Source organism: Thalassophryne amazonica, chromosome 6 (genome assembly GCF_902500255.1).
Source record: "Thalassophryne amazonica chromosome 6, fThaAma1.1, whole genome shotgun sequence".
Taxonomy (NCBI): domain Eukaryota; kingdom Metazoa; phylum Chordata; class Actinopteri; order Batrachoidiformes; family Batrachoididae; genus Thalassophryne; species Thalassophryne amazonica.
The window spans coordinates 40059012-40084056 of NC_047108.1; the positions used below are offsets into that span (position 1 = coordinate 40059012).

The window sequence follows — 25045 nt, forward strand, 5'->3', positions numbered from 1 at the left end:
CAATCAATCAATTTTATTTATATAGCGCCAAATCACAACAAACAGTTGCCCCAAGGCGCTTTATATTGTAAGGCAAGGCCATACAATAATTACGTAAAAACTCCAATGGTCAAAACGACCCCCTGTGAGCAAGCACTTGGCGACAGTGGGAAGGAAAAACTCCCTTTTAACAGGAAGAAACCTCCAGCGGAACCAGGCTCAGGGAGGGGCAGTCTTCTGCTGGGACTGGTTGGGGCTGAGGGAGAGAACCAGGAAAAAGACATGCTGTGGAGGGGAGCAGAGATCAATCACTAATGATTAAATGCAGAGTGGTGCATACAGAACAAAAAGAGAAAGAAACACTCAGTGCATCATGGGAACCCCCCAGCAGTCTAAGTCTATAGCAGCATAACTAAGGGATGGTTCAGGGTCACCTGATCCAGCCCTAACTATAAGCTTTAGCAAAAACGAAAGTTTTAAGCCTAATCTTAAAAGTAGAGAGGGTGTCTGTCTCCCTGATCTGAATTGGGAGCTGGTTCCACAGGAGAGGAGCCTGAAAGCTGAAAGCTCTGCCTCCCATTCTACTCTTACAAACCCTAGGAACTACAAGTAAGCCTGCAATCTGAGAGCGAAGCGCTCTATTGGGGTGATATGGTACTATGAGGTCCCTAAGATGAGATGGGACCTGATTATTCAAAACCTTATAAGTAAGAAGAAGAATTTTAAATTCTATTCTAGAATTAACAGGAAGCCAATGAAGACAGGCCAATATGGGTGAGATATGCTCTCTCCTTCTAGTCCCCGTTAGTACTCTAGCTGCAGCATTTTGAATTAACTGAAGGCTTTTCAGGGAACTTTTAGGACAACCTGATAATAATGAATTACAATAGTCCAGCCTAGAGGAAATAAATGCATGAATTAGTTTTTAGCATCACCCTGAGACAAGACCTTTCTAATTTTAGAGATATTGCGTAAATGCAAAAAAGCAGTCCTACATATTTGTTTAATATGCACTTTGAATGACATATCCTGATCAAAAATGACTGCAAGATTTCTCACAGTATTACTAGAGGTCAGGGTAATGCCATCCAGAGTAAGGATCTGGTTAGACACCATGTTTCTAAGATTTGTGGGGCCAAGTACAATAACTTCAGTTTTATCTGAGTTTAAAAGCAGGAAATTAGAGGTCATCCATGTCTTTATGTCTGTAAGACAATCCTGCAGTTTAGCTAATTGGTGTGTGTCCTCTGGCTTCATGGATAGATAAAGCTGGGTATCATCTGCATAACAATGAAAATTTAAGCAATACCGTCTAATAATACTGCCTAAGGGAAGCATGTATAAAGTGAATAAAATTGGTCCTAGCACAGAACCTTGTGGAACTCCATAATTAACCTTAGTCTGTGAAGAAGATTCCCCATTTACATGAACAAATTGTAATCTATTAGATAAATATGATTCAAACCACTGCAGCGCAGTCCCTTTAATACCTATGGCATGCTCTAATCTCTGTAATAACATTTTATGGTCAACAGTATCAAAAGCAGCAGTATCAAAAGCAGCACTAATCCATCCCACCTCACAGGTGTGGCATATCAAGATGCTGATTAGACACCATGATTAGTGCACAGATGTGCCTTAGACTGTCCACAATAAAAGGCCACTCTGAAAGGTGCAGTTTTGTTTTACTGGGGGGGGATACCAGTCAGTATCTGGTGTGACCACCATTTGCCTCATGCAGTGCAACACATTTCCTTCGCATAGAGTTGATCAGGTTGTCATTTCTGGCCTGTGGAATGTTGGTCCACTCCTCTTCAATGGCTGTGCGAAGTTGCTGGATATTGGCAGGAACTGGTACACGCTGTCGTATACGCCGGTCCAGAGCATCCCAAACATGCTCAATGGGTGACATGTCTGGTGAGTATGCCGGCCATGCAAGAACTGGAACATTTTCAGCTTCCAAGAATTGTGTACAGATCCTTGCAACATGGGGCCGTGCATTATCCTGCTGCAACATGAGGTGATGTTCTTGGTTGGCACAACAATGGGCCTCAGGATCTCGTCACGGTATCTCTGTGCATTCAAAATGCCATCAATAAAATGCACCTGTGTTCTCCGTCCATAACAGACGCCTGCCCATACCATAACCCCACTGCCACCATGGGCCACTCGATCCACAACATTGACATCAGAAAACCGCTCACCCACACGACGCCACACACGCTGTCTGCCATCTGCCTTGAACAGTGTGAACTGGGATTCATCCGTGAAGGGAACACCTCTCCAACGTGCCAAATGCCAGCGAATGTGAGCGTTTGCCCACTCAAGTCGGTTACGACGACGAACTGGAGTCAGGTCGAGACCCCGATGAGGACGATGAGCATGCAGATGAGCTTCCCTGAGACGGTTTCTGACAGTTTCTGCAGAAATTCTTTGGTTATGCAAACCGATTGTTTCAGCAGCTGTCCGAGTGGCTGGTCTCAGACGATCTTGGAGGTGAACATGCTGGATGTGGAGGTCCTGGGCTGGTGTGGTTACACGTGGTCTGCGGTTATGAGGCTGGTTGGATGTACTGCCAAATTCTCTGAAATGCCTTTGGAGACGGCTTATGGTAAAGAAATGAACATTCAATACACGAGCAACAGCTCTGGTTGACATTCCTGCTGTCAGCATGCCAATTGCACGGTCCCTCAAATCTTGCGACATCTGTGGCATTATGCTGTGTGATAAAACTGCACCTTTCAGAGTGGCCTTTTATTGTGGGCAGTCTAAGGCACATCTGTGCACTAATCATGGTGTCTAATCAGCATCTTGATATGGCACACCTGTGAGGTGGGATGGATTATCTCAGCAAAGGAGAAGTGCTCACTATCACAGATTTAGACTGGTTTGTGAACAATATTTGAGGGAAATGGTGATATTGTGTATGTGGAAAAAGTTTTAGATCTTTGAATTCATCTCATACAAAATGGGAGCAAAACCAAAAGTGTTGCGTTTATATTTTTGTTGAGTGTAATTCCTCACATACAACCCCTGGCAAAAATTATGGAATCACCGGCCTCGGAGGATGTTCATTCAGTTGTTTAATTTTGTAGAAAAAAAGCAGATCACAGACATGACACAAAACTAAAGTCATTTCACATGGCAACTTTCTGGCTTTAAGAAATCAAGAAAAAAAGATTGGGGCAGTCAGTAGCGGTTACTTTTTTTTGACCAAGCAGAGGAAAAAAATATGGACTCACTCAATTCTGAGGAATAAATTATGGAATCACCCTGTAAATTTTCATCCCCAAAACTAACACCTGCATCAAATCACATCTGCTTGTTAGTCTGCATCTAAAAAGGAGTGATCACACCTTGGAGAGCTGTTGCACCAAGTGGACTGACATGAATCATGGCTCCAACACGAGAGATGTCAGTTGAAACAAAGGAGAGGATTATCAAACTCTTAAAAGAGGGTAAATCATCACACAATGTTGCAAAAGATGTTGGTTGTTCACAGTCAGTTGTCTAAACTCTGGACCAAATACAAACAACATGGGAAGGTTGTTAAAGGCAAACATACTGGTAGACCAAGGAAGACATCAAAGCGTCAAGACGGAAAACTTAAAGCAATATGTCTCAAAAATCGAAAATGCACAACAAAACAAATGAGGAACGAATGGGAGGAAACTGGAGTCAACGTCTGTGACCGAACTGTAAGAAACCGCCTAAAGGAAATGGGATTTACATACAGAAAAGCTAAACGAAAGCCATCATTAACACCTAAACAGAAAAAAACAAGGTTACAATGGGCTAAAGAAAAGCAATCGTGGACTGTGGATGACTGGATGAAAGTCATATTCAGTGATGAATCTCGAATCTGCATTGGGCAAGGTGATGATGCTGGAACTTTTGTTTGGTGCCGTTCCAATGAGATTTATAAAGATGACTGCCTGAAGACAGCATGTAAATTTCCACAGTCATTGATGATACGGGGCTGCATGTCATGTAAAGGCCCTGGGGAGATGGCTGTCATTACATCATCAATAAATGCACAAGTTTACGTTTATATTTTGGACACTTTTCTGATGTTTAAGGATGATGAAATCATTTTTCAAGAAGATAATGCAACTTGCCATGGAGCAAAAACTGTGAAAACATTCCTTGCAAAAAGACACATAGGGTCAATTTCATGACATAGGGTTAATGTCAATGAGCAGATGTGATTTGATGCAGGTGTTAGTTTTGGGGATGGAAATTTACAGGGTGATTCCATAATTTATTCCTCAGAATTGAGTGAGTCCATATTTTTTTTCCTCTCTTGGTCTAAAAAAGTAACCGTTACTGACTGCCACAATCTTTTTTTTTCTTGATTTCTTATAGTGTTTCTTAAAGCCAGAAAGTTGCCATTTGAAATGACTTTAGTTTTGTGTCATGTCTGTGATCTGCTTTTTTTCTACAAAATTAAACAACTGAATGAACATCCTCCGAGGCTTGTGATTCCATAATTTTTGCCAGGGGTTGTAGATTCTTCCGTTTTTGTCAGTCATCTTTTGGCAAGTCAGGCACAAGGAATACTTCTTCAAGTATAGAATCCTTAATTCTACGCATGGCGGCCATCTTGGAGAGGATCTTAGCACGGTCGTTTTCTGACTCTAGAACCACCTTGATAGGACGGGTTTTATCCTTATCATATCTGCCTATATGAAATACTTTGACTATTGCTGGGGGCTTAATCACAAGCTTGTCCCTTGTGATTGACTAACTTGCATATCAGCTTTCTGCCTATCAACTCCATTCCCACCTTCTTGTTCTTGAACCTGAAAGCAGACTAAGTTGCACTTACGCTGGATACGATCTGCCTCCGCTTTGGATTCCTGCAATTCCTTTGCGATGTCTTTGGTTGTTTTGAATCTCTTTAGAGATTTCCTCGCGCATAATCTGAGTGAGTGGGGTCAGTGTTAAGCTCATGCTTTCTTCTAGCTTGAGAAGCCTTGACTCCACTTGACTAAGTCTATCTTCAAACTTCTGATTGCTAACGGTCATCTCACATTCCACATGTTCCAGTTTGGTCTCCAGCTGTTGGTGTTTAGAATGAAGGGACGATAAACTGCTAACAAAACTGGAAGCAACCAAAGAACAGGTTCTACAATACCAGTGGAGGTTGTTACCGCGTTCTTTTATAGCGTTGAAGAGACCCTTCTTGAGGTGTTGGCACTTTAGGGCATGAAACCATTGTTCACACACATCACAGCATATTTGTTCTTCATCTAAGTCACCTTTACAATCCGGGCATTTTGTTGCATCCTCACATAGGCTAAGTACGTTGTCAGGTGCAGGGATCCTGCACTTGAAATCTTTCCTGGAGGCCTTTTTAGCCTTGGTCATTTTGGGATCACTTTGGCTGTTGTCAAGGTCGGCCATCTTGGCTTGGCACAATACACAATCCCAACGTGAAAAATTACACAGGACAGGATTTCCTGGGACAAAACTACTTAAGAGGGCCAGTTTTACCTGACAAAACACCTTAACACTCTTTTTGTTCAGCCGGGATGCAGCCTCCTCCACCGCTCCATTTCCTTCAGCTCTCCAGCTCTGTGTGTATTTACATTCAGAGCTGAATGCTAAACCAGTCCAGCAGCTAACAGGCTAGTTAGACTGTGAGCTTCAGAGAAGCTCGTTTTTGCTTTTGAGCCAGAACGTCTGTTGTCACGCAGTTTTTGTTTTTTTGTTTGTTTGTTTTTTTTCTCCTTCCAGCACACTCGACGATAAAGTAACAGTTTGGTAGAAAACGACAAGTAAAGTAAAGCAAATAAAGTGCGCCTCCGCTCATGAGTGAGTATAGCAGTTTAGCAGCTGCTATACTCCTGAAGTACACTCAACAAAAATATAAACGCAACACTTTTGGTTTTGCTCCCATTTTGTATGAGATGAACTCAAAGATCTAAAACTTTTTCCACATACACAATATCACCATTTCCCTCAAATATTGTTCACAAACCAGTCTAAATCTGTGATAGTGAGCACTTCTCCTTTGCTGAGATAATCCATCCCACCTCACAGGTGTGCCATACCAAGATGCTGATTAGACACCATGATTAGTGCACAGGTGTGCCTTAGACTGCCCACAATAAAAGGCCACTCTGAAAGGTGCAGTTTTATCACACAGCACAATGCCACAGATGTCGCAAGATTTGAGGGAGCGTGCAATTGGCATGCTGACAGCAGGAATGTCAACCAGAGCTGTTGCTCGTGTATTGAATGTTCATTTCTCTACCATAAGCCGTCTCCAAAGGCGTTTCAGAGAATTTGGCAGTACATCCAACCAGCCTCACAACCGCAGACCACGTGTAACCACACCAGCCCAGGACCTCCACATCTAGCATGTTCACCTCCAAGATCGTCTGAGACAAGCCACTCGGACAGCTGCTGAAACAATTGGTTTGCATAACCAAAGAATTTCTGCACAAACTGTCAGAAACCGTCTCAGGGAAGCTCGTCTGCATGCTCGTCGTCCTCATCGGGGTCTCGACCTGACTCCAGTTCGTCGTCATAACCAACTTGAGTGGGCAAATGCTCACATTCGCTGGTGTTTGGCACGTTGGAGAGGTGTTCTCTTCACGGATGAATTCCGGTTCACACTGTCCAGGGCAGATGGCAGACAGCGTGTGTGGCGTCGTGTGGGTGAGCAGTTTTCTGATGTCAGTGTTGTTGATCGAGTGGCCCATGGTGGCGGTGGGGTTATGGTATGGGCAGGCGTCTGTTATGGACGAAGAACACAGGTGCATTTTATTGATGGCATTTTGAATGCACGGAGATACCGTGACGAGATCCTGAGGCCCATTGTTGTGCCATACATCCAAGAACATCCTCATGTTGCAGCAGGATAATGCACAGCCCCATGTTGCAAGGATCTGTACACAATTCTTGGAAGCTGAAAATGTCCCGGTTCTTGCATGGCCGGCATACTCACCGGACATGTCACCCATTGAGCATGTTTGGGATGCTCTGGACCGGCGTATACGACAGCATGTACCAGTTCCTGCCAGTATCCAGCAACTTCGCACAGCCATTGAAGAGGAGTGGACCAACATTCCACAGGCCACAATTGACAACCTGATCAACTCTATGCGAAGGAGATGTGTTGCACTGCATGAGGCAAATGGTGGTCACACCAGATACTGACTGGTATCCCCCCCCCCAATAAAACAAAACTGCACCTTTTAGAGTGGCCTTTTATTGTGGGCAGTCTAAGGCACATCTGTGCACTAATCATGGTGTCTAATCAGCATCTTGATATGGCACACCTGTGAGGTGGGATGGATTATCTCAGCAAAGGAGAAGTGCTCACTATCACAGATTTAGACTGGTTTGTGAACAATATTTGAGGGAAATGGTGATATTGTGTATGTGGAAAAAGTTTTAGATCTTTGAGTTCATCTCATACAAAATGGGAGCAAAACCAAAAGTGTTGCGTTTATATTTTTGTTGAGTATATTTAGGAACCCAGAAAGGAGCGGAGCAAAATAAAAAACCTTAGCAGACAAAAAGTAAGTCGCCCCTAAGGGTTAGTTAATATATCTGTCTGTCAGCCCTTAACCCATAGTAAAACATTAGTGTGGGAAATAAATATTATTTAAGAGTAAGCAGTAGGTTTTTACGATGTGAACAGTGGTGCTCTGCAGCAGCTCAGCCTCACCAGTACACATACGCGGCGCATGCTTCCGGTGGGCGGCTATTGGGACAAAATCGGGACATGTGCGCAGCTGTCGGTGCTTGAGCTAGTACTGGGAAACATTTAATATGCTTACTTTTGATGAGAAATGCCATTTACCACACGCAGTAGTGAGCGATATTACGGTACATTGATTACGCGTCCGCCGTCAAGCACGTGCATTTGTTTGTCCCGATGCCTTCCCATCAGCCCCCGCGCACCCAAGATGCTAAAAACGCTTATTCTGTATAATGAAACACCAAAAAAGAAAAAAAGATCGAGAACATTCAGAATATAAATAATGAAAATTTAGCATTCATGGCTTTAGGTATACAATATTTCTCATGCAAAAATAAAATCACAAACTTTAGTGGTTCTTGAGTTTTAGGATGCAGAAGGTTTTTCCATACAGATGGATGGAAAGGACAGCAATTTCTCTTGACAAGCACAACTTAAAGTTGTGAAAAAAGTGTGTTTCTACAAGGGGAAATGGTAAATGCTGGCAAATCAGTGTGTAAGGAAGGTTTTATGGCACTATTTTTTTTGCACGGTCCGTGGTCAGGACAGCATGTGTCATCATGCTACGGAACCGTCTTGGGCCCTGGATACCAACCACCTAGGCAGACAAGCGGCCCGTCTCCACCTCTCACAAAGAACCATCTGATGCATCCAGGTGACATATGTAACAGCACATGTCCAAAAGGTTGTAGCTAATGTTCCAACAAAGCAAGTGGGCAATTCCACTGTGACAGATACATTTGTAAGGAGTCTGAGCCACACTAAAAGTTGATGCTATAAGTCCCTAATCTTGTATGTGGGCATCGTTAAGGTCCTGAAGTATTTAGGAATCTTAAACACATTTTAAAAGTATTTGTGCGATGTTAAGGAACTATGCATTTACACATTTTACAGCCTTTGTAAACATTTTAAACATGTTTTTAAAGAACTTTATTCTATTTTTACCTTTTGTCATATTTTAAACATTGTTTTTTTTTTAAACAAACATCTGTGTTTTTAAATGTCTTTGGCATAACTAACGCATTTTAACATAATATTAATTCAACTTCAACTTTTATCTATCAATCCAATTTCTCATCGATTTCCTTATCAATACCTCCTGTGAATTTTCTCTGTACTAAAAGTAGGGTCTATAGGTTTTCTATGCCAGTAACATTTTATTGAGTCTTAAAGTAAATAAGGAAAACCGGGGCACAGTGGATCAGAATTTTATTATTATTATTTTTTATTTTTATTTTTTTTTTTTTGTGGCAGCATAAATGCATTCTGCATAGGTTTAGGTCATTCTATTGTGGGTTTAATACAGCAAGTTATTGTTTATAAGGCTGTGCTATTTGTCTCCCCAAGCGTAATTTACAGGTGTTTAAAATTAGTTTTAAAATTTTTATTCACTGTGCCCCGGACACTGATTCACAGTGAATCAGTGTCTGGGGCACAGTGAATCAACCTAGATTATAATGAAAAAAAAACACGTGATTATAAAGATTTCTTCAAATTAAATATATACAAACTGTAATCCAGCAAACCAGCTATGTAATGTGTGAGTGTCTTATACAACCCCTGGCAATAATTATGGAATCACCGGCCTTGGAGGATGTTCATTCAGTTGTTTAATTTTGTAGAAAAAAGCAGATCACAGACATGACACAAAACTAAAGTCATTTCAAATGGCAACTTTCTGGTTTTAAGAAACACTATAAGAAATCAGGAAAAAAAAATTGTGGCAGTCAGTAACGGTTACTTTTTTAGACCAAGCAGAGGGAAAAAAATATGGACTCACTCAATTCTGAGGTATAAATTATGGAATCACCCTGTAAATTTTCATCCCCAAAACTAACACCTGCATCAAATCAGATCTGCTCGTTAGTCTGCATCTAAAAAGGAGTGATCACACCTTGGAGAGCTGTTGCACCATGTGGACTGACATGAGTCATGGCTCCAACACGAGAGATGTCAATTGAAACAAAGGAGAGGATTATCAAACTGTTAAGAGGGTAAATCATCACGCAATGTTGCAAAAGATGTTGGTTGTTCACAGTCAGCTGTGTCTAAACTCTGGACCAAATACAAACAACATGGGAAGGTTGTTAAAGGCAAACATACTGGTAGACCAAGGAAGACATCAAAGCGTCAAGACGGAAAACTTAAAGCAATATGTCTCAAAAATCGAAAATGTACAACAAAACAAATGAGGAACGAATGGGAGGAAACTGGAGTCAACATCTGTGACCGAACTGTAAGAAACCGCCTAAAGGAAATGGGATTTACATACAGAAAAACTAAACGAAAGCCATCATTAACACCTAAACAGAAAAAAAAAACAAGGTTACAATGGGCTAAGGAAAAGCAATCGTGGACTGTGGATGACTGGATGAAAGTCATATTCAGTGATGAATCTCGAATCTGCATTGGGCAAGGTGATGATGCTGGAACTTTTGTTTGGTGCCATTCCAGTGAGATTTATAAAGATGACTGCCTGAAGAGAACATGTAAATTTCCAGTCATTGATGATATGGGGCTGCATGTCAGGTAAAGGCACTGGGGAGATGACTGTCATTACATCATCAATAAATGCACAACTTTACATTGATATTTTGGACACTTTTCTTATCCCATCAATTGAAAGGATGTTTGGGGATGATGAAATCATTTTTCAAGATGATAATGCATCTTGCCATAGAGCAAAATCTGTGAAAACATTCCTTGCAAAAATACACATAGGGTCAATGTCAATGTCATGGCCTGCAAATAGTCCCGATCTTAATCCAATTGAAAATCTTTGGTGGAAGTTGAAGAAAATGGTCCATGACATGGCTCCAGCCTGCAAAGCTGATCTGGCAACAGCAATCAGAGAAAGTTGGAGCCAGATTGATGAAGAGTACTGTTTGTCACTGTTACTGACTGCCACAATTTTTTTTCCTGATTTCTTATAGTGTTTCTTAAAGCCAGAAAGTTGCCATTTGAAATGACTTAAGTTTTGTGTCATATCTGTGATCTGCTTTTTTTTTTTTCTACAAAATTAAACAACTGAATGAACATCCTCCGAGGCCGATGATTCCATCATTTTTGCCAGGGGTTGTATAGTGATATAAGTCCTTTAGAAACTATTATAAATACAACTGTCATCATTTCCATTCAAACTTGGAAACAGTTGTTTATATACACACATTATAGAAAATATTCATGGAAACATAAACATATAAGCTTCAACAAGTAATATTTGTCATCCACTTCATACTGGGGCTTAGTAAATGACTTTCTAGACTGATTCCCCGTGCCCCGGGTGCATGTGACACACAAGAGTCATGCTATCAAATAGCTGATAGTCTGTAGAAGACATAACACATGCTCATCAGTTGGACAGGGTACACTTTTTTGGGCCACCTTTCCTCTGTTGTGAGAAATAAATACAAAGACACTGACATCCACAAAATGTACTTTTGCTTACTTACTTAGTTTTACCCTTAATGTATCCAAAAACAAAACACTAATGTATAAGGGGGATGTCTTTATGGATAACTATATGGCATAACTGCTGGAAATATGTAGTTTTGCAGATATAGCTACTGATTCACTGTGTCCCGTGATTCATCGTACCCTGGTTTCCCCTAAGTATGAAATTGGTCACTGGGTCCTTAATCTCCGGACATAAATAAAAATAAATAAAATCTGTAGTTTTTCTCAAAAGCATTTCCTTTCAGACATTAATGGCAGAATACCTCACTCCATACCTCTGAGCTGAGCTTTTGCAGCCGGCTGTGCTGCACATCAACATCAGTGTAATTCATAAAGAACGCAGGACGTCTCGTTTTGGGAGGAAAAAAACATTTTAGTATGTTGTAGTTTGTCTGTGTTACATTGTTTGGAAAGAGGTGTCATTTGACTTAAAATGGTGATTCACTTTGAAGCTATTAATTCCAACCGGACTCTAACTTGATTCGGCAGAGAGTGGCACAGAATTTGTAGCTGGTCAAACGGGACGGAGGACGATTCTTGTTTCTTGCCTTCAACAAGACAAGAGTCCCAGTTAGTGACTTTAATCTGCACAAAAGTGACTCACGATTGACATTTTTAAATGGCTTTGAGAGGGGTTAAGAAGCGGACTTGTTGCTTCTGAAAAGCAACTAGGTAATGAACCAATGAAGCAGTGGGTCAGAGCACTGCTTCGTTGGTTCAAGCTTCAAGAACAGCCGCTGCAGAAGTGGTTGATTACACACTCGCTGCAGGGTCTGCAATCAATGTAGAGAAATGGATCATTTTCCCGATAAAACACCCTCAAAAACAATGGCCGCTCTGAAGGACCAATGAGGGAATCATTACGCATAAAGGCTATTGATGTCGGTGGATTGAATCATTTCTTAACGATTATCAATACCCCCCCCCCCCCCGCCCAAAGAACTCAGGCGTCCCCCAGGAAGAGCTTGCCTCACAGTTTGAAAACCACTGATCTATGTAATTAGTTTAATTTACTATCTTAATGTATTTATACATTGTTTAGGTTCTTGTTATCACATACAAACTGTTAGTTAATATTATTATTATTATTATTATTATTATTATTGGTGTTATTAATAGTTATTTTCTTTTATTATTACTTATCTTTGTCATTTCATTTTAAATGGACCACAATGGAAATAAGTGTTTTCACTTTCTTGTATCATGCATGTCATTTTAACTTACTTTCAATTATATTATGTACTTACATTGAACTTATTAATAAACTCATGCACCCATGCACACTTTTAATATATAGATAATTGGCATGTGAGTGAGATATGTTCAAACATCTTAAAGCTGTGTAACAATTCATTTTGTGGTGAGCTGTGTGAAATAATGAAAGACAAGTGAGAGCTTTTGTCTTTTTGGCACTCTGCCGGTAGGAGGCGCTGTTATATTTCAGATAAAACAACACAGGGACGGCATCAAACACGATACAATTTTCACTTAAGGTGACACTTAACTCACTAAACCAATTGAACTACAAAAACAAAATAAATCAATAACACTAACAACACTGTTAAACTATCATGAACCACAATAACATTTAAAACCCCCAAAACCCAGAACTCCCATAATGCATTGCAGCACAACAATTTACAGGTTTTAGCGACCAGCCCGGCGATTGCCCCAGTTTAATTTTGCTGAGTATCATCATCATGACAGTAAATTATTTTCACGATCACGCATTTCTTAATGCAGTTCAAGTTGTATGATCGGTTGACATAATTCATAAATGTTCTTCTGTTCTGCTCCACTATGAAGCTGTGACTGGTAGTGTGACAATAGTTGCGTTTTGCAGTTTCTCCAATCACAGTCAGAGAAGTTGGCATGGGTGTCTTTGTGGTTTCCCTCACACTCTTATCAGTTTTTGTGATCTGCCTACGCCATACAGATTTACCCTACAGCACCATAGTGTTAGTATTTCTTAATGACTGTTGTAAATTACGTCAGAGACATATTCAATAACTTGGAAATGTTCATGTATCCAACCCTGGACTTGTCTCAAGAAACTTCATTGCAAAAATGATTTCTCTTAAAAATAATATGACCATTTAGTTTATTCAATTAATTATGTGCTCTGACATTGGAAGGACTGTGTACACAAATGGCCATAATTCTTAAATTATTGTGATGTGTTTGTTGAACTCTTACATTAAATCTAAAAGTGTACACTAGAAGGACATGTTGACTGTTTCATTTCCTCTCCATGGAGGTGGTGAACAGAGGCAAGGTTGCCAATATTTTGTCACTGTCCTAGTACTGCTTACTGACCTGAATGTACAGTAGGTAATGGTTTTACTTCTCGTGTGTATGTTGAGTAGGGAATGGTTGGCTTGGTAACAGGCGGTGCATCTGGTCTGGGCCAGGCCACAGTGGAGCGTCTGGTGCAGCATGGAGCATCTGCTGTGATTCTGGACCTGCCTTCATCTGATGGCCAAGCTGTGGCAGCCAGCATGGGGGACCGCTGTGCCTTTGCACCTGCAGATGTGAGTACACAAATAATTTGGATGCTTTGGCTACTTTGTATTCACCTTCTTTCTCCTTTATGTATTTATTTTTGGGACTTTGGGACATCAAATCAAAATTGGGATGGAAAAACTCAACAGGCTTTCTGTGGGAAAAAGCAAAAGGGGCACCATGGGGTTTTGTGTGTGTGTTTTTTGTTTGTTTGTTGTTTTTTTCTGGGCAATAGCGTCTCATTATTATTTCTTTTTCAGTTGCTCTAAATGTGAAATGAACGCTTTTACGTTGAAAACCCCTGAACTTTATAGAGGCACCATAGCGTTTTTCGGAAAAAAGTGAGGAGAGGCTTATTATTGTTGATTTAGCTTTGTATTGTAAATCTGAAAGTAAACAAAACAAAACACAAAAAAAACACAAAGCAAAAACCCTAATCTGTGATAGCAGATTTGACAGATGGTTGGATCTGGCTGTGGGTGAGTGTTTTTTTTTGCTATACATTATAAGCTCGTCATTAGCTGTTTATTGTTGTCATTAAAAAAAAATGCGACATGGATCACTTTTTCCCCTCATACTGAAAATGGTGAAACAGCTCTGATGAAGCATTTTTGTGCAGTCACTCAGGCCTTACATGTTTGACAGTTGACACTGAGTTGTGGAAATTACTTTGTTCTTCCTAAAGTAAGATTTTTTTTTTTCTTGGAAATGCATCTGAAAATATAATGGGGTTGTCTTATATTGACAGTCTAAATGTTTACATGTCAGTATATCTGCTTTTCAGGACTGAGTATGTACAATACAGTAAACACAAGTATTCAAATACCGTCAACACCAAGCAACATTTAAAATTCTTCTGTGCATAGCAAAATAAGAATATCCCGCAAACTAATGACATAGAAAATACAAGTAAATTTGCCATAGGGCAAGGGACACAACTGTAAGTTGATTTTTGGCTGTCAGAACATCTCATTTTCACCAAACGTTAACATCGCAAATGAATAAACAGTGGAGACATTGTTGCACAATTGAGCCGCTTTTGTCGCCATCTAGCAGGCAATGTGAACATTTAAGGGATTCTATTATATTTCCTACTTGAAACCCAAAATTGAATAAAAAAGAAATGCATGATTTTTTGGCAGACAGAGCTTTGAGCTCCCAGTATTAATGTATAAAAATTTTGATTTTTGAGATTTCTGTATGGTTCTTGAGTTTTAGGACACAGGTTTTGCTGTATGAATGGACGAAAGGACAGCGATTTCTCTTGACAAGCGCAACTTACAGTTGTGAATAAGAAATATTAAGAATAATAATGTAATTAAAATAAACATGCAAAATTGCCATAAAAAGCCAAAACTAAAAAGACAAAAATACTCAAGTCCTCTGCTTCAGTGCTGTTTAAAAAAAAAAAAAAAAAAAAAGCATAGGGTCCTCATTTATTCCCCCACCTCAGACACTCAGTAACTGATGTATCCAGTGGGCTTCTCTCTGGAGAAGTTTGTGTTTCTTTCTGTTTTTCTAAACAGCTCAACAGCTGTTTGACCGACTCAGTCCATGTAAAATGCAGACTGTGTGTGTGTGTGTGTGTGTGTGTGTGTGTGTGTGTGTGTGTGTGTGTGTGTGTGTGTGTGTGTGTGTGTGTGTGTGTGTGCGCCTGCACACACACACGTTTGTCCTTGGCTAACCCTCAGTAATTCCAAAGAGTTTGGTTGAAATAAGATTAAACCTTCAAGTTATTTTGTATACACATGGATGGATGGACAGACACATAGGACCAAAAACAATGCCCCTACATGTACCACGGTAAGATGCAAAAATATGCTCTTTAATCTCAAATTTCTAAATGATGGTTATGACCCTCTACCAACAAGATTGGCTCCCTCCAATCACTGGAAAATGATGTGTAGACTGGTGTGGTGCTAAAGTACCATCCCCACAGGATGTGGCAGCACTCAGCTCAGCATGTGCTCACTAATTTAATTTTTCTCCACAACCTATACTGATGAATGCATAGCCTTCATTGTGAAGGTAATTCATCCAAAAATGGATGTAGTTACACGACATGTACCTTTTAGTCATGTCTGGGATATTGAATGGAAGGTAATTGGTCTTTTGTGTTTAACTGATGCGTTATATTGTATACTGTTGATCTCATAAACACAACTCCCGCCACGCTGGTTTATGGATTTCAAAACACGTAGTGCACCAGCTCCATGAAGAACTGCATGAAAGGCAACTGTTTGGTGCATTGTCAAGGCGAGATCATTTTTATCCATGATCTTGTCAGTACAGAAGGTGACAAGTTTGTAAATGGGTGGTGGGGTTGTTAATTTTGTTGGCTTGTTTACTGTCGGGTTAGTAGGATAGATGTTAATGTGACTCATCACAGGGTCTTTAGCTTTACACTTCCGTTTCACAGGTGATGTCAGAGACGGATGTTCAGGCAGCAGTGTCCCTGGCCAGGGAGAAGTTTGGGAAGCTGGACCTGGCAGTTAATTGTGCCGGCATCGCTGTGGCTATGAAAACCTATAACATTAGTAAGGACAGCGTTCACAGCCTGGAAGACTTCCAACGTGTCATCAATGTAAGTCAGACACATACATCTACAGTAGCATAAGAAAAGCTCATCACAGCTCTCCAGGAAATGTACATCTTGTTGATGATGTGCTCGTGTCTTGTTCACAGGTGAACATTGCAGGAACCTTTAATGTGATTCGCCTTGCTGCGCGTGAGATGAGGAAGAACGAGCCTGACGCAGATGGACACAGGGGCTGCATTGTCAACACGGCCAGTGTGGCAGCCTTCGATGGACAGGTCAGCACACAGCTTCCGATCATATTGCATTTCTTACACACTTGCCCAAGTTTAGTCAGCATATATATCCACATTAGTTTTTGAGTTACTGGCAAAAGCTAGACTCCACTTCCTGGAGGTAAAGCTAGATCATCAACAAAATTAGTTCCAACTCTTATACAAATTAATATTTTCACCAAATGTTATAAAATAACTATAATATTGATGACTTAACCACTGAATATTATAAATAACACATTAACTACTTTTGTTGCATGATGTATTGAATTGAGCCCCATTACTGGTCCAAAGCCTGGATAAAGGAGTAGAGTTGCTTCAGGAAGGGCATCTAGGGTAAATTCTGCCAAACCAAACATCACTCATTCACTCACTCATCTTCAACGCTTACTCCAATTAAAGGTCATGGAAGGGGACTGGAATATATCCCGGATATCATAGGACGTGAGGCGAGGTACACTCTGGACAGGACGCCAGTGTCACAGGACCACATATAGCCCAATCATGACACTCAGCTGTTTCCAATTAACCTGCCTGTGAAATGCTCCAAACAGGTGTTCTTTGGGTATTCATCAACTTTCCCAGCCTTTTGTTGCCCACTGTCCCAGCTTTTTTGAAACGTGTTGCAGGCATCCATTTCAAACTGAGCAAATATTTGCACAAAACAATAAAGTTTATCAGTTTGAACATTAAATACGAGGTCTGTCCATAAAGTATCGTACCTTTTAATTTTTTCAAAAACTATATGGATTTCATTCATATGTTTTTACGTCAGACATGCTTGAACCCTCGTGCGCATGCGTGAGTTTTTCTACGCCTGTCAGTGACGTCATTCGCCTGTGAGCACGCCTTGTGGAAGGAGTGGTCCCGCCCCCTCGTCGGATTTTCATTGTCTGGAAATGGCGGAATGAAAAGGACTTTTTTTCCATCAGAATTTTTTCAGAAGCTGTTAGAGACTGGCACCTGGAAACCATTCGAAAAATTTATCTGGCTTTCAGTGAAAATTTTACGGGCTTCACAGAGAATAAGGACTTTAACTACAGGTTTAAGGACCCCTTTAAAGGACGGTCGGTGCGCCGCGCTGCAAGCTGCGACGATGCGGCACAAACCACTGGATCATTTCTAAGCTGATGGCTCTGTGGATACGAGACCGTCGTGTGCTCTTTCTCTGGTTATCACAAGACCTGGACATCAGCCATTTTCCGGCAGATTTCACTTTTAACAAGAGATTTTGTCATGGAAAGCCGCGCGGAGGCTTCGCGCGTCACGACCGATTCGCTGATGAAGCGAGACAAAGGACCACCTCCGTTTCGGAGTGTTAGTGGACAAGTTGGGACATGTCTATCTCGGCTTTCAGTGCTTACCAGTCGAGTGAGTATAAAAGAACTTGTGGAGAGCTGGACATGTCCCAACTTGTCCTCTGACACGCCGAAACGGAGGTGTTCCTTTGTCTCGCTTCATCAGCGAATCGGTCGTGATGCGCGAAGCCTCCGCGCGGCTTTCCATGACAAAATCTCTTGTTAAAAGTGAAATCTGCCGGAAAATGGCTGATGTCCAGGTCTTGTGATAACCAGAGAAAGAGCACACGACGGTCTCGTATCCACAGAGCCATCAGCTTAGAAATGATCCAGTGGTTTGTGCCGCATCGTCGCAGCTCGGAGCGCGGCGCACTGACCGTCCTTTAAAGGGGTCCTTAAACCTGTAGTTAAAGTCCTTATTCTCTGTGAAGCCCGTAAAATTTTCACTGAAAGCCAGATAAATTTTTCGAATGGTTTCCAGGTGCCAGTCTCTAACAGCTTCTGAAAAAATTCTGATGGAAAAAAAGTCCTTTTCATTCCGCCATTTCCAGACAATGAAAATCCGACGAGGGGGCGGGACCACTCCTTACACAAGGCGTGCTCACCGGCGAATGACGTCACCGACAGGCGTGGAAAAACTCACGCATGCGCACGAGGGTTCAAGCATGTCTGACGTAAAAACATATGAATGAAATCCACATAGTTTTTGAAAAAAACAAAAAGGTACGATACTTTATGGACAGACCTCGTATCTTGTCTTTGTGGTGTAATCAGTTGAATATAGGTTGAAGAGGATTTCCAAATCATTGTATTCTGTTTTTATTTACATTTTACACAAGGACCCAACTTCATTGGAAGTGGGGTTGTACACAAAACACAACCTTCATTGTGGAAATATTAACTCTCCTTGTTTGTTTTTTTTTTGTTTTGTTTTTTCTTTAGGTTGGGCAAGCAGCATATTCAGCTTCTAAAGGTGGCATTGTAGGAATGACCCTTCCCATTGCCAGAGATCTGGCATCATTGGGCATCAGAGTCGTCACTATTGCACCAGGTTTGTATCACATACTCAGAGAGCAATTTACAGGTTCATACGTTTGTGCTGAATTATTTACTGTGACATTAAGTAAACCTCACCGATTAATAATGTCATGAAGTGTCGCATTCTCCTCAACTGAGACAAGGACAACTTTAGAGGTGACCGATTATCAGCAACGATATTCAGCATTTTTCCGGTTATCGGTATCGGCCATTTACAAAGCAAATTTGCTGATAAGACTGTTTTATTTTGCAACACTTGATGTGGCATCTCACTGATTACCAGTTCCACCTTCATTTGAAGGCTGACACATATGTTTTTAAAATAGATTGCCAGTCAACTACTTGAATTTTCCTTGTGGTCAGAGCACGCTGCTTTTTCGCGTGTGTGACTGCTTTTGAGTGCTTCTCTGCCCGGCCCAGGGCACATATTTTCTCCCCCTGAAAGGCCCAGTTTCTCTGGGAATGCAGTGCTGAGCGGTGCTACATGTCTGTGTCAATTTTGCAGTTCAGAGTTGCATAATGAGAAAACTCAGATAAAGTAGTGATTAAGGAATAAATCCTTAAGAGGTGGCTGGTTTAGGGCCGGTCCCACTGGCGTTTAGGAGGCTTTGCGTATGGATTGCGCACAAAATTGTTTCATATTCGCTTAACACCCGCAATATGCGTGAAACATGCTTGTATGAGTCGGCCGACATCCACACACGTCCGTAATTATCCACAGAGACACGTTTTTCCGTTACCAGGATTTTTGAGCTGCACAAAATGTTGGCTGCGGATGACATCCGCCTTACATACTCCATACATACTCAGTACATACACAAACATAATCAATGCGCTGTATATTCGCCGTCATCTGCTGATATCCGCAACTGATAGGGATTTGCAGCTTGGCAGCGGACTGGGACAGTGTGTAAAACGGATATTTTGCGTGCCCATCATGTCCACATCACGGACTAAAATAAGTTGTAGCGACTGCATACAGATTGGCCACAAATAAAGCGTTTTTATTACGTCTGCTTTGCATCTGATTTGCGGCGGATGCAAATCACAGCTGGACGCCGTTCTTTGTTCTGCCGGCTGGCTATATATACCGGCTGCCACTGCGTATATAAAATAATTATTTCGTGGCGGATTATTCATTTTATTGTGCAAATTACCTGTTGAAAACGGCTCTAATCACAGAGGAAGCTGCAGCTGGGCTGTTCATGCGAACGACTCCAGCTGCAGAAAGCATTTTGAGCCGTCTAAAAAGGTAATTATTTGAGTTGTTTACATTGTCAAGGCTTGATAAAACAGTTGCATGTTTTTTTTTCCTTCTTTTCTGCAGCTGTTACAGTATTTATTCCTATGTTTATAACAGATTTACCTTCTTGTTATAATCGTTCAGACGAGCTGCGCTCTGATGCGTTCCGCTGACGTCACCACTCGCCCTGTTTACTGCGTCTTTACTCCAGTCCGAGTCCAGCTATTTCTCCAGAGCCTGCATTGTTGGTGTGAATAGTGATGCCAACGGCCCGAATGCGCTTCTTTCATGACCGCAATGCAGATGCTGTGCACGCGCAACACGTGCGTGATGCATTCATAATACACCCGTGATACTGCCGTGATAATCGCAATGCGTCGGATCAGTTTCCTCACTACATGCGTTATACAACCGTGATTGTTAATCATATATTCGCTGTACATTATTAATATATCCGTAATTCATACTGAGACATTTGTCATTTTTGGCCATTTTTGTTGCGGGCGACAACGAACGCCCGTACTTTGTATACTCAATTCATGCGCAATTAATCCTCTCCCCAGTGGGACCGGGCCCTTAGTAATTGGTGTTACATTTGAAATTTAGCAGTTTATTTTACAGATTAAAGTCTGTTTCCTCCTCTGTCTTCTCTTTCTTCATGTTTCAGTCCATATCCATTTTCAAACTTGAGCTTCACCTCATGAGCTCTTTGTTTTTTATACCTTTTTCTTTCTGTGTAGCTACTTTTGCTTTTTGGGGGGAGAGGGGGGCAGACTTTGAACTCTTTGAGAACAGAAGCCTTTTGATTTATTAATACTTATTCCAATGTGCAATTTTCTTTTTAAATGAAGTTTAATGAAAATACATCTGTGTTCTAATTACATGTCCCCCCACCCACCATCAGCATGATGTTTGGTGGGGGGTGATGGTCTAGCGGCTAAGGTGTTGGGCTTGAGACCAGAAGATCCTCGGTTCAAATCCCAGCCTTACTCAAAAATCACTATAAAGACCCTTGGGGAAGGTCTTTAATCCCCTATTGCTCCCGATGTGTTGTGAGCAACTTCTATGGCAGCACCCTCACATCAGGGTGAATGTGAGGCATTATTTGTAAAGCGCTTTGAGCGTCTGCTGCAGATGGAAAAGTGCTATATAAATGCAGTCCATTTATCCAGGTGTGTTGGAAGCGTGGCTTTGGAGTGAAGGGGAGAGGAAGACGGAGGGGGTTGCAGTTCTAAACTATAGCTTGTATTATTATTTTTTTTTTTCAACTCAGTTTTCAGTCCAGTTATATTGAAAACTTAAGTTAGATGGGGGGGGGGGGCACTGTCAGATGGTAGAAAAACTCTGATGCTGATCTCTGTCCTCACTAGATTAAAGCTACTGTGTGTAAGTTTCAAAGAAGGGAGCAAATGCTGTCCATCCAATATTAATCACTTTTTAACCTCTGAAACATTATTTATAGCCTATGCATAACATCAAATGACATGAAATATAACGTAAAATAACAAAATATGTAATTTGCATAATATTTAACTTAATTTAATTAACCTTAAAATAGATTGCAAAATATTCTAATTCTTGAATTAATTTATTCTGCTTCACATTGATGTCTGAGAAATGCCCATCATATGGAGAAAATGGCCCCTTACTTCAGGCACTGAGGGGCTATCAGCCCATACCACCCTTTTAAAATGTGAATCACTGCTTTGTGGTTTGTAGCAAAGTTTTGCCCACAGCACTACTTGTTTTATTAGGCTCCACAAGTGCAACCTATCTTCACTGAAGGCTACTGTCCCACAGACGGGCATAGAAGAAGGTAGCAGTGTGCAGACTAGAGTTGTGTTGGCTGTATATATTAATTCGTTTGTTTGCTTGTTCATTTGTTCAATTTCATAATAATGCTGCTCATAGCTCTCTGCACTTTTGTGTGAAGGTCATGTTGGAAGGTTCTGTGAATTAACCATATGCTCTAAGGCATTTCAATGAAGTTTTTTATTGAGCTGGTGGTATTCCAAATTTTGACATTTTGCAGGTAAATATTTCCAATATCAGCTACTGGTCTACTGAGATTTAGTAATAATAGTTATCTGTATTGGCCCTGAAAATGCCATGTTGCTCGACCCCGAAACAACATAATCAAAACCAGACTGATCCAAAAGCCACAGCTGGATCCTCATAAACTTTGAGTTTATTAGATTCTTCTTTGTAAAACAGATCTTTAAGGTGTTGTCACACTATGATGAATAGAGTAAATGGATTAGTTATGTATTTAAATATGGATTGCGCAAATTTGCCAGCGGACGTCGGTCTCCACCGGATTTTGAGCTCTGATGGACGGGTGGCATCACATTTCCAGAGCTGCATTCAGCAGAATGATTTTCCTACGTTCAGTACATATATGTATGCTTGGAGCCGGATTTCAGAGGGATTTGCCAAGGTCTGACCACAAATGTGGATAGAATCCGGCTTGCTTGAGGATCATGGCATTATACGTCTTCACCATGTTGACGTTTTCTCACTGTGTTAGTGTTCAGTGCAGCTGCAACAGCGAGTACATCAAACAACCTTCTTTCTCTGTAGTGCCTCCTCGCCAAGAGAATTTGCAGAGTGCACTCTGACATCCAGAAAAAAATAAAGTGTACAGCCCCCTTTTTCTTCAGTAAGCCAGACCTTGGCTAAAAGAACAGCCACACTGCATGTTGCTGCATCGAGAATTGTCCTCTCTCTGCCCCTGCTGAATTCACACTCCGCGCCGGCGCTTCAGCCAATCGGGTGCCCATTCTGAAGCATCAGACAGCAGTAAGAAATAAATGCATGAGTATCGTAAAAGTAAAAAAACAAAACTGATGTCCGCTCAAAGTTTTGAGCATGCACAAAACTTTGCAAAAGAGTTGATAGACATAAGCTGACAAGGAACACATTTTGTGAATGGGAAAAGGACTTTGCAGGACAAAAATGAACACAAACAAATATCCAAAATTTGTCATTTTCTCATACATTCCCTTGATCTGTCATGGAGGGACAGGTGCTTTAAACACTCATTGCTCCCCAACTGTTTTTTTTGTGGGGGGGGGGGGGGTGTCTGTTGGTCCATGAGTCTTGTAAACACCACTTCTAAACACTATGTTGGATTTCAGTGGAATTTCATACATCTTTATAATGATTTGTTGTTTTGTTGTTGTTTCACAAAATGTCCCTTTTGGGTACAAGTAAAGTTACCTTTGTTGACTTTGCAAAAAGTATATTTGAATAAGTGACTAAAATGGAAAAAGTGACATTTTCATGCTGTTATGCAGGTTTGTTCTCCACTCCTCTTCTTGCCAGTCTACCAGACAAGGTGCGGACATTTCTGGCCCGCCAGGTGCCCTTCCCCAGTCGTCTGGGAGACCCCGCTGAGTTTGCCCACCTCGTGACATCTCTGGCTGAGAACCCCATGATTAACGGAGAGATTATTAGACTGGACGGAGCCATCCGCATGCAGCCATGAGGCCGAGCGTGTCCACGTGACTACACAGTCAGTACTTGTCTCCACAGAAAATGGAGAATGTTTTTATTTCAGACTGACTGCCTCGTGTTTTTGTTGTTGAATGCTAATTAAGTAAATAATGAAGAATCATGAGCTGTTGGTGTGAGAGAAAGGTTATCAAAGACTGTCTGCATTGTTCATATTGATTAAATTTTATTATAATAAACCTCAAAACTTTGATTTACTCAGCTGCCTCTCTCCTCCCCAATAACACAAGTGATACTCCTCATCTGAGTGTCACTAAGTACGAGGTCTGTCCAAAAAGTAATGGACCTTTTTATTTTTTTCAAAAACTATATGGATTTGAATCACGTGTGATTGCATTAGCCAAGCTTGAACCTTCGTGCGCATGCGTGAGTTTTTTCACGCCTGTCGGTTGCGTCATTCGCCTTTGGGCAGGCTTTGAGTGAGCACTTGTCCAACCCCCTCGTCGGATTTTTATTGTCAGGGAAATGGCTGAGAGACTGCCGCTTTGCTCCATGAAAATTTTTTCAGAAACTGTGTGAGACAGCCAGGTGGAAAGCATTCGTAAGATTCAGATGGCTTTTGGTGAAGATTCTATCGGCATTACACGGATTAAGGATTATTATAACCAGATTAAAGACGGCCCACAGCGGCTGAGGGCGCACCGCGCTCCGAGTGGCCAGCGACAGGCTGAAACGACCAGATCATTTCCAAAGTGAAGGCTGTGTTGATCCGGGAGGTCGTGTGACTACCAGGGGAATTGCAGAAGAGGTGGACATCAGCACTTTTGCGGCACATTCCACTGTTACAGGAGATTTTGTAATGAAAGACGTGCGGAGCCACTCATGGCAACAAACACCTCCGTGTTGGAAGTCTCACAGGACATGTTGTGGCATGCCCAGCTGTTACACAATTTCTCAGATACTCACTCGACTGAAAAGCTACAGAAAGCCGTCTGAATCTTTCGAATGGTTTCCAACATGGAGGTGTTTTTTTTGTCGTGCGCCATGAGCAGCTCCGTAACTGTAATCATACCAAGACGGAGGTTGAAAAAGTTATTTTTACATATGTTGCAATTTTGCATAAAATGAAAAAGTAGAAATGAGCATAGCCCAGAGTAGGAGATTCAGTAAACTTGAAAGAATGTGGTAACTGTGAACATATGAATTTTGACTGACTGATCAATTGTCAGTTAATTTTTTGTGATGTACTGAGAGGGAGTTTCAGACCAAAATGCATTTTCCTTTATTATAGTGCCACCTGTAGGTGAATAAATGTAATTCTTTGTATTTGAGGAGAATGAGAAGATCTTGTATCACCTGTAAACATTTCAGCTCCATAAGTTGTACAGTGTGAGCCACTGTGAAATTATAAGCAACCTGGGCTTTAATCATACATCAGCAGTGCCATAGGCTGGTCGTCTCCATGCTGTGGTACAGTTCATACAAAAGGAGCCTCTGCCAAGTATTGAGTGCATAAATGAACATACTTTTCAAAAGTTAAACATTTCTGAA

At 41.2% G+C, this 25045-nt stretch overlaps 1 protein-coding gene and 1 long non-coding RNA gene across 3 annotated transcripts in view; one reads left to right on the plus strand and one right to left on the minus strand.

Moving 5' to 3' along the window:
- Positions 1–23751, plus strand: part of hsd17b10 (hydroxysteroid (17-beta) dehydrogenase 10) — a 62422-nt gene extending 38671 nt beyond the window's left edge. For both annotated transcript variants that reach the window (XM_034172034.1, XM_034172033.1), the window contains exons 2-6: positions 13516–13680; positions 16071–16235; positions 16337–16465; positions 18703–18811; positions 23338–23751. In XM_034172034.1, coding sequence (XP_034027925.1) covers positions 13519–13680; positions 16071–16235; positions 16337–16465; positions 18703–18811; positions 23338–23528 — 756 coding nt within the window. In that variant the 5' untranslated portion in view covers positions 13516–13518 and the 3' untranslated portion in view covers positions 23529–23751. The remainder of the gene's footprint in view (positions 1–13515; positions 13681–16070; positions 16236–16336; positions 16466–18702; positions 18812–23337) is intronic.
- Positions 1775–24657, minus strand: LOC117512078. Its single transcript, XR_004561202.1, has 3 exons — positions 24556–24657; positions 4817–4819; positions 1775–1786 (listed from the first exon to the last, which is right to left on the minus strand). It is a non-coding gene; the product is annotated as an uncharacterized LOC117512078 (long non-coding RNA).
- Positions 24658–25045: the final 388 nt, after the last annotated feature.